Source organism: Branchiostoma belcheri, unplaced genomic scaffold (genome assembly GCF_001625305.1).
Source record: "Branchiostoma belcheri isolate BF01 breed outbred unplaced genomic scaffold, Haploidv18h27 scaffold26, whole genome shotgun sequence".
Classification (NCBI taxonomy): Eukaryota; Metazoa; Chordata; class Leptocardii; order Amphioxiformes; family Branchiostomatidae; genus Branchiostoma; species Branchiostoma belcheri.
This window is the reverse complement of record NW_017803865.1, coordinates 2607200-2617591: the sequence shown is the minus strand read 5'-3', so window position 1 is coordinate 2617591 and position 10392 is coordinate 2607200. Positions and strand designations below refer to the sequence as shown.

At 43.4% G+C, this 10392-nt stretch overlaps 2 protein-coding genes across 2 annotated transcripts in view; both read right to left on the bottom strand.

Annotated features, from left to right (window-relative positions):
• The window catches only part of LOC109471809 (obscurin-like), an 84455-nt gene that overhangs the window by 17620 nt on the left and 56443 nt on the right, over positions 1-10392 (bottom strand). Inside the window, exons 30-32 of the mRNA XM_019771163.1 lie at positions 5945-6069; positions 5377-5518; positions 235-501 (exon numbers count right to left, since the gene is read on the bottom strand). Of these exons, the coding sequence (XP_019626722.1) occupies positions 235-501; positions 5377-5518; positions 5945-6069 (534 nt within the window). The remainder of the gene's footprint in view (positions 1-234; positions 502-5376; positions 5519-5944; positions 6070-10392) is intronic.
• Positions 1769-5017, bottom strand: LOC109471968. Its single transcript, XM_019771517.1, has 8 exons — positions 4807-5017; positions 4615-4659; positions 4416-4472; positions 4251-4301; positions 4077-4136; positions 3642-3704; positions 3119-3178; positions 1769-2321 (listed from the first exon to the last, which is right to left on the bottom strand). Exons 1-8 carry the CDS (start codon positions 4934-4936, stop codon positions 2218-2220), a joined length of 570 nt encoding a protein of 189 aa, XP_019627076.1. The 5' UTR covers positions 4937-5017; the 3' UTR covers positions 1769-2217.

Here is a 10392-nt window from a genome sequence, read left to right as displayed (position 1 = left end):
CAAGAAGAATCGTCAGAACACCCTCGCCCTGTACCTTCAGCGAACAGTATTGAACTGTTCTTGCCTTGAGGCAAAGCAAGAGATGCTCCATACGACTCATGACAGTTGCTCAAAAGCCAGGTCTTCATTTTTCCTAATCTAATTAAGCATAGAAACGTGCTGTAGCAAGTAATCTAGCGCTAGTGCCTCTAAGCAGCGCAGTTAGAAGCGTCAGAACACGCTGATGTCCTGTACCTTCGACGAACAGGTTCGCCTCGGTTTTGTCGGCGTTGGTGGCGCAGCTGTACTTGGTCTGGTCGGCCGTTTTGATGTCGCGGATGAGGAGCTTGCGGCGCGCGCCCTCGGCCACGAAGGAGTACTTCTCGCCCTCGGAAAGCGCCTCGGACTCACGGTACCAGGTGACCTCGGCCTCGGGGTCCGAGATGGCGCACATGAAGCTCGCTTCCTCATCGCCTTCGATCGCGTACTGGTCCTCAAGGCCGAGGATGAAGGTGACTGGGACTAGAATACAAGGGTAAGGGTACCATTTAAGTCTCACGAACATGCAAATGAGGGCGCTTCAGAGCCAGACCGAGGATGTAGGTGACAGGGACTAGAATATAAGTGCTTAACGTAAGTCTACAAAGAGGAGGGGGGGGGGCACTATCATCTATGATAAGCAATACATAGAAAATGTAGTAGCTGTGGAAGAATAGGGGTTCTTCTCTGCCCTCCAGATCCAGAGAGAGAATGAAGTGACAGGGACTAGAATTAGTGCTTAACGTAAGGTGGTTGTCAAGTCTACAAGGGGGAGGGGGCATTAGCATCTATAATGTAGCTGTGGAAGGATAGGTTTTCTCCTCATAAGTGTGCTTCAGAGCCAGCCAGAGAGAGGATGAAGGTGACTCTAGATTACAAGTGCTTAGCGTAAGGAGGGTGTATGAAGGGGAGGGGGACTTATTTCTGAAACTATAATACACAGTAGCTGTGGAAGAATAAGGGTTCTTCTCATTGGGCGCTTGAGAAGTTTTATCACAATTTGCTTTTGATACCATTTTTTGTTTGTGTAGTGTTGTGTAGTGTTGTTACCTGGAGTTTGTTCCATGTCCCGTGGCGCATCGTGGCGCCTCCCGTTCTGAGACACAAAACGCCACGATGCGTTATGACACAAGGAACAAACTTCCGTTTCTCCATTACATTTGTATTTACTAACTGGACAGCTGTTAAGAACTGAGTGTTATGTAAGGAATTTCTGATTACCGTAAGTAACTGTATGCTGCGTGGCGCAGATTACACTAATAAGTATTGCGGGCGTTAAAGCAAGTAGGGTAAATTTGTATGTAGTGAAGTCGCAGTAGCACCATTGGTTGTTTACAAATCGGCACGAGACACATCATGACTTACCTTTTTCGTGCCGTTTGAAAACCATCAATCGCGCAGAAAGCAAAAAGCCAAGCACAGAAAATGGTATCCCACTTCCACCCCGGGTGGCCAGTGGAGAATACCACAATTATGTCACACACACAGACAGACAGAAAGAAAAGCGACAAACAGAAATTAGCAGAAGTTGGTATGACTAGGTGTGAGTGTGCGTAGTTAAGCGTTCTTCCTACCTGGTTCCTTGTCTAGCTGGTCACCTGTTGGAGCAATGAGAGTTAAGCACGAGTTAGGAAGCGTCAAACAGCCATGTTAAAGCAGTAAGTTAAAACTAGGCCATATAGATATTTACAAAATGTAAGTCCCTGTCACATATATTGTACAATGCACGTACAATGATTTTTTTCCGGGACAGTATGTCATTGGTTCCAGATGAAATGGGTGCAATAGTTCTATGTTTAAAAACTATTGCACCTTTTTCTTCTCAAATCTACAAAATACTGAGATATGGTAGCGGAAAACTATCCACCATATGTGCATCGTAAGATACATGTGGCTGGGGCATTAATGGCAAAGATTATAATTACAGTACTAGTTATGACATAAATAAGCCATGATAGCCTTTTGTTATGCTTTACCGGTATTAGATAAGCCTTTTTTGCTAGTAAAGCAGTAAGGCAGTACAAACAGTAGCGGAAATATGTAAGTAAAGACGTATGTTTATAGCAGTACAAAACAGCGTAAAGTAGCATAAACATGTAAGTAAAGTATGCTTAAAGCAGTACAAAACAGCGTAAAGTAGTGGACACGTGTAAGTAAAGTGCTACTTAGTAACGGTGTATATTGGGTCTGAGATCATCACTATTGTACTGGTGACATGTTTGAAATCACGTTTTGAGCGCCCATTTGAGAAGTACCCCTACCTTGGATGGCATAGTCTTGGCTGAGATCCTCTTGGGTAACCTCTGTAATAAGAGGAGAGAACACCTAGGTTATCACCGGGCTAGCTCGCAAAACGGCAGCCCCAAACGTCCGTGCAATACCTTACCTGTTCACCAGAAGTCGCAGGGAGGAGGGAAAACATAATAAAAACAGTTGCACGGTTTCCAATGAGGTATATTGATGGTAAGAATCTGTATACAATTTTGATGTCTCTCCGGATTTTGACATATCCATCTGAAATATGTAGGTGGGGGAAAACAAATCAATTTGGAACTACAAAATAGAGAAGTCTGCACAGTCAACTTGAGAGAACAAACTACGCGCAATTGAGACGTTTCACCCCATTGACACTACATATCTGAGATGGATACACCAAGATCATTGAGAAACTACGTTCTACAAATTGGTCAAAAATTTCAAAAGGATAGAATCAGGCTACCCCATGGAAACAGTAGCAAATGACAGACATGACAATGTAATGTAGACGTTCGGTGGTGGCCTTTGTTATTGTTACACAGTTAATAGGAGCGTACAAGTAAAGGTACTAGTAGTGGGAAAGCTGCAACAGCATAGAAAGTAGTGGGACAACAACAGCATAGAAAGTAGTACTAAGGACAGCAACAGCATAGAAAGTAGTACTAACAACAGTTACATAGAAAGTAGCACTAAGGACAGCTACAGCATTGAAAGTATTAGGACAATACCATAGTTAGAAAGGAAAGCTGTCTTTAGAATATAAGTAGTGCTTAGCAAGAAATGTCAATGTTAAAGCTTAAAATCTCCATTTTGTAACGTTAGAGGTAATCAACAGTGAGAATACCTGGCTTGGCTAGTATGGACATTGCCATCAAGTCCATTGGATTCATATCTGCCGGGAAAGCTGGAAGTGTAACAGCACAAGTAGCGAGGACATGTTAGACAGGAGACAGCACAGCACATTACAGGACTCAGAAGCAGTAAGAGAACACCACACAAAGCAGCACAGCAGGAATATATAAGGATGCAGTGAGAGGTTTAAAACAGCGTTGAAAGTGGCAGAGAACAGTGCTACAGCCTGGATGCCAGACAGTTTTCAGGGTCTACACAGGCCAGCTTCTCAGCTCCAGGGCTAATACAACCCTGAGTTAGACCCTGAGAAACCCTTGCACTCTGGCTAACTCTGGGTACGAACATAATTTATGTTTCTTCCCCAGAAGTATATAGTAGCTGGTGTTCCGCCGAAGGATGGTTATACCGGCTATACAGATACAGATGCAGATATAGCCAAATGGTATCACCTAGTGTGTTATGGGTCTGGCATCCAGGCTAGTAATGTTAAAAGCGGCCAGGAAGGCGCGGGTTACCTCCGGCGGCCTGTAGAAGGCCGAGTTGTTCCTGGGACAGTGCAGCTGGGTTAGAGCCACGGGCTACACGAGGAGGCAACAGATTAGACCGGATTACAACAGATTAAGACAGGTTCAGGACTGGTAAAATGATTGGCAAGAAACGGAGAGCAGAGATACACGCAGCATCAGTTCTTGCCATGGTCAGTTTTCCTTGCCATTATTGCATTAGATCAGAAAGTCTGTGTTAGACCTAGTCTGTATCTCACTGCAAGTACCTGACCAGTGAGGGGACTGCTAGAAGCGTGATTTAGTCAGGCTATGTTAGGCCGTTATGCTTGGACTGTAAGAAGAACTGACGATGGCTAGAAACCGATGGCAAAGATATTTGGAAACAGCAACAAATTTACAAGAGAGAAGAAACAGCAGAGTGCAGAGTTAGTGAGCTGTCGCTACCTGACTTCACACCATTGGCGAGAGCTTCAAGATCGGCCTGGCTTAAGCCAGCAGGAAGAGCTGTAAGTGGGAAGTGAGTACGTCAACTGACAGAACAGGGAATAGACATGATCAAACAGAAAAAAAGGAAACCCGGCAAGTAAAAATGGAGACCGAAAAAATCTTGTATCAAACCTCCTGCATCTCGGAGAGCAGTGAGTTCTTCAATTGTCATAGCACCGCGTCCTAGTGGGAGGGCAACATACATTTCAGTGTTTGTTCTTCAAACTAGATGCTCTCTTTGTAATTTTAGGAGTAAATCCGAAATTTTGGGTCTACAGCGTAGGAGAGAGTTTATACCTGCAGCCATAAACTCAGCAGCCAGCTGTGTTGGTGAGAGTCCGGCAAGGTTTGGATCTGGACAGACGGTTGAATTTCAAGTCAGTGGAAACGTCTTTTTTATTTCAAAAGACAAAATAGTATGCAAAGTTTCCTGATATCCAGATTGCATGGACAAAGCACGAAGTTGCTTCAGGGTTTGTTAGCTTGAATTGATTACCTTGTGACGTTAAGAGTCCCGCAATCCTCTGTTCAGAAGTTGAGCCTACAGTTTCAGAATACAAGCCGATGGTCAGGGCTCACTCATGGCAAAATAATCCCTCCAACGAAAGGGCAAAAAATCTCTTACCAAATTCCCAAAAAATTTTCGCGGAATAATTTTGAGCCTCAATAGACTAAAATCCATAGCTACCTTTGAGAGCTTCTACAGCCTTCCGCATGTCAGGTGTAAGGCGTTTTGCAGCTGAAGATGAGCGAAGTGAGCGGATTTGTTGGTTATTAGTGGGACATATTACAGTACAAAAGAGTACAGATACATTCATGACTACTTACAGAACAATTAACACAGCCACAAAATCACATTAAAGATTAGAAAAGCAGCAGAAGGAAGATTACAGTTAGGCATTTGCTACTACCTTGCTCTGCTGTTAAGGCTCCTGCAGCGTCGGTGAAAGGAGTGTGAAGAAGACAGAAGATACAGAGTTAGCAGTAACTACTGGAAGCAGTGTGTTTGCAACACATTAAGCAAGAAGTGGACAGGATTTACAAGATACAGAGTTAGCAGTAACTACTGGAAGCAGTGTGTTTGCAACAGCGCGCAGGAAGTGTTTTGTGGACAGGATTTACAAGTACAAAGGACAGTGGTATTACAGGTTTTAGTGTAACAGTGTGTGATGGAGAATAAGCCACCGTTCGTCTGTATCTATCTATACATAATCACAGGGACATGTTTCTGCACACCCGGCTCCTCTAGCCACCCTACCTTTGACGATGAGGTTGGCAGTTGTCTCCCAGTCTCCAGACTTGGCCATGTAGCTGGTCTCGTCCTCGGGAAGGCAGCCCTTGATCTTCAGGATGCGCCGGCGACCCTCCACACTGATGTCGTATTTCTCACTCTGCATGACCTGCGGGTGGGCGCTAGTCAGATTAGGTCGTCTGAGATCGTCTTAGATCGTTAGAGAAGTCTTAGAGCATCAGAGAACTCTTAGATCATTTTAGGTCATCTTAGATTGTCTGAGACCATCTGAAATCGTCTTAAACCGTCTGAGATCGTCTGACATTGTCTTAAACCGTCTGAGATTGTCTTATATAAACCGTCTACCATCGTCTTAAACCATTTAAGATTGTCTGAAACCGTCTGAAAAAGTCTGAAATACTCTTAAACCATCTTGAGATTGTCTCAAACCGTCTGAAAAAGTCTGAAACCATCTGAAAAAGTCTGAAACCGTCTGAAAAAGTCTGAAACCGTCTTAAAAAGTCTGAAACCATCTGAAAAAGTCTAAAAAAAGTCTGAAACCCTCTGGGATCGTCTGAAAATGCAGGACAGTTACCTCCTCGCCATTCTTGAGCCACATGACGTAGGCCTCCTCCTTGGCGACTTCACACTCAAAGGTGGCCTGCTCCAGTTGCCAGACCTCCTGGTCCCGGAGAGGGCCGGAGAACTCAGCTGTGGGAACTAAACACAACACAGGACAACATCAGTGGGGGAAGGGCTCAACAAGAACACTACACGGGACCAAACGTAAGATCCTACACAGTAGGGCAGGGACAGGAAAACATGGGATCCTGTACTGGGGGAACTGCAAAACAAGGGGTGGTCTTGACTGAAAGGAAAGGGTATAATTGAGGGGTTTAATCTAGTCTGGTTGGTGTTATTGTTGGGTCAATACGTATTGATTTGACATGACAGACATACAAGAGACTTTGCAAGAAAATGTCCAGTTTTAATAGCCAGTTGTGATTCCATGTTATACATAGAACACATGGACACAGTGAAGACATACACAAGATTGAGGTTACAATCGTTTGGTATTGAAGCATGCTGTAATGTCGTCATAAAGCACAGTTCGTTGTTCTGTGATTGGCTTGTTTTCAGTCTTTGCCTCATTAAAGTGAAACAAAGTGTTAGTCCTCGTACCAATGGCATTGTAAAGCCGGAAACCGTAAATTATTGACATGAGGACATTGTGTGATTATACAAGAGAAGAGACAGAAATGGGGTGAGTATGATTACAGTTATTACGTCACCTTTGCTCCAGTCGATAGGACGCTGTTGCCAGGCTGGAACTGGTGTTAGCCATGATGGTAGATGGAAGAGAGAAGAGAAGGGTGAAAGGCAAGCGTTAGAAACAATGATCAGAACGTCTTATGTTTAACATGTTCCTACAGAGTCGTATTATTGTTGTTGTTTAATACGTTGATTATAATTGTTTGATTTGTTATTAGCTTCGTTTGTGAATTGTATTGAATGGTTATGAGATGAGTTGTTTTTTCTGACGCTCATTATCATAAGTTAGCATAAGCAATATTCCAAAAAGACGAACCGAATAAACGATTGAAAGCGATCCGATCGTCTTTTCCAATATGTGTTGTTAAAGCTGTGAAGTGTGCTAATCTCCAAGCAGATGCTACGGTGGCAAGCCAAGTGGTGTGCTGTGGGCAGCTAATGGGTGAGTAACTGCTTAGCCAATGGATACTACCTTGCCACCGTAGGATCTGCTTGGAGATTAAGAAGCGTGGGGTTTAGGCTGTTAATACCTTCGAACGGTTCACGGTCCTTCTCGCCGTCAGCGGCTGGAGGAAATGAATAAGCATGATACAGAGTCATGTGTATTAAAGCACATTAGGGGTTGGTGGAAAAACCGGTCCAGTCTGGACGGCAAAAAAACGGTCCAGTCTGTTTGGGGTGCAGACTTGACCGGATTTTCCACCAACCCAGCATGTTACAGAGTCAGGTGGAAGCACATTCAGTGAAGTCCTTGTCACACGTAGCCAACCATGGCCTCCCAACCCTCTCCAGACCATGGTTCAGAGACTTAGTCGTGAGTCGGGCCATATGTGGTTGTGAGTTGGTGGACTTCTAGACTTTAAAAGTCGTCTGCCTGAATTGTCTTAGAGCAAAGTCAATGGTAAGGTTCTGAATGTGTGACAGGGACTTTACAGAGTCGTGAGGAAGCATTAAATAGCATGGAGACTGAACATCGACGTTCTTCCAGCACAGGGGAATACAAGATCTCACTCACTTTGGTAGGTCTGGATTCCCATGTGCTGATAGAACATCATATTGTGAAACACAAAGAGACAAAGAATTACTATGCAAGAAAAGCAGTGAGAAGAAAGCTGTCCATGTCGTGTGGGTAATTAATGGTGGGTTGGGATGGGTTAATTATTGGGGTTATACCTTTTTCTGGAGGTGCTCCGTCCACTTTGGGCACTGGGCAGGTAAAAAGGCAGTGTGGTGAGTTAGGACGATGGTTTGTGAGAGAAAAGGCTGATTTGGCAAAAATGAGATTTAAAGTATGAAGCAAGTGATACTTATTGGCAATGTGAATTATGTGGTTTCAACTACGTGTATGTGTTACATCGTTTAATATGTAAATGGTTGGTGAAAGTTAAGACTACCTAGTGAGTGTGAGTTTGGTGTTATACCTGGAATAGGTTTGAGTTTAACTTCCTCTGGGCCGCCATCCTCCTTTGGAATTAATCCTGCGTTAAGGTGGACAAAATCATTTAGTGGCTACGTTGTGATGATATCTAATGTAGGTTGTTACAGTGTGAATTAGGCTACATGATGTACATGATTCAGTCTGGCTAGTCAATTGTCGAAGGCATTACTATGATTTATGGTTATTTGTCTCAAAATGGCAAGCTGGACAAAGTATTAAACGTTGTTGGGACACACAGTGGTGAAAATGCAAACATAAAATGTTTTAAGTACTATGAAATAAATGATGTGAACATTTAGATGTTATGTATGGTGAGTACAGACAGGGTTAAGTGCATTTTCTGTGTTAGTACCTTTACGGCTGCTAACTGGTACTGCCTTCTGTGTTCCCGCTGGTGGTTCTTTCTTGGGAACTGTCAGACGTGAAAAGTTGGAGTTACGATCCATGATTGTTATATCTGGTACAATATTAGCATGTTACAGACTGGTGAAGTATATCATGTAGTATGAATACGTAGTGAAAAGGTTACTACATATTATTATTATCATCGCATTACGGACTAGTATTTTGTGTAAGGACGAATAAAGAAATATGAAATGGATCTAAGGACGAGTGGTGATGTAAGTTGGTAACACAGAACGTTAACATGAAGGAAATGTAGATTATAGTTATGATGTTGAGTATGGTGTTGAAGTGTTAGTACCTTTCTCCATGGCTGTGGGTCTAGCGACCGCCTCAGTCGGTGATACGGCCTTCTCTGGAACTCCTGTTGGTTCTGTTAGGAAGTATTAAGATGGTAGGTTGACATGTAAGTTATATAATGGTTGGTATTGTTATAGAGAAGTGGCTGCATCTCAGTTTGCTGTGTAAATGATGTGAAAAAGCTGTGGTAGCGAGGCGAAAAGCACAGCAAAGCTTTGAGCTGCACCTTCAACTTTCTAAGTGCTGCGAAAACCTACATGTGTAGAGCCAAGATGTCAGCCACTTCCAGTTAGGTTTGGTTTGGGTTTGGGTGTGTGACAACAAGGAAGTTGGCTAATGTCAGCATGTTCAAGGCAGTTGTACAGTCAGAAACTAAGTGGGAGGAGGTCAGGGATCCATAAGATAGGTGGGGAACACAGAGAGATTTGGAGAGCAAGTCATCAGTCTTTTTGGGAAAACCAGGGTGTTTTGGGAAGGTACCTGGATAGGGGAGTCAGTGTCTGGTTCGGGACACTAAAGATTGGTGGGAACAGAGAGAGATTTGGAGAGAGTTGTCAGTCTTTTGGGGAGACCAGGGTGACTTCGGGAAAGGTACCCGGAGAGAGATTTGGAGAGCAAGTCATCAGTCTTTTAGGGAAAAACTAGAGGGTGTTTTTGGGAAGGTACCAGGATAGGGGTAGGTTCTTCTGTCCAGTGAATTTAGAACTTTTTTTTTACCAGCTTGCCCCTGTTGGCGACGTCTTTCTCTGGCGTCATCCAAGCCACCGAGGAAATCGCCTTCCTCCCCCTTCAACGTTTCTGCCCGTTTCTTCCGTGCATCTTCTAAACTCGAAAGGAAGGAATCTTCCCCGGGTGAAGCAAGCCGCCTGACTCTACCATCATCTTGCCATGAAGCTGATGTCAAAACGGGCGGGTAGCGACACAGATATATATGCACATTAGTCTAGCATAAGCTTAGCTAACATGTCAGAAAGCAAAAGCATGAAAGCATATACTGTACACAATAATGTTAACATCAGAATTGCAACTGGTGGTCACAAAATCTTAGAACAGATAGACAGACAGCCGTCAGTGCCAGCTGTAAAACCACTTGGCTGCATAAGGCTGTTGGCACGTCGGCAAAGCATTAGCAAAATGCTCTGTCTTGTTGTGTATTGGATGTGATCATATTATCGTTACAACAGTTACGTATTAGCACACATTATAACAACTTACCATCAGCCCCTTTTGGGGTGCAAGACAATCACAGAGTAATTAACACACACAGTAACAATGTATAGCTCTAGTACTATAAGGCGCAATGAGTGGTTACAGTTAGTACCTTTTTCTCTACCATCGGTCACTTTCATACAAATATATTAATAATTATTGTAATGGTTACTCAAGAAATAAGGAGTATATACAAAGTCTCACACTTCCATTAAGTATAAACATGTAGTGTTGCACATGTAGGTATGATAGACAGATGTACGTGAATGTGAATTCTGATACCAACGTTTTCAACAACAAGGAACAGACATAATACACAACACAGCACCATATTGATAAAACATCCTTCTTTCATCTACACGAGCAAGACCCCATATACTGTCATTTGTTAGTGGTGTAGATTTCTGAGTGTTTGTTTCTTC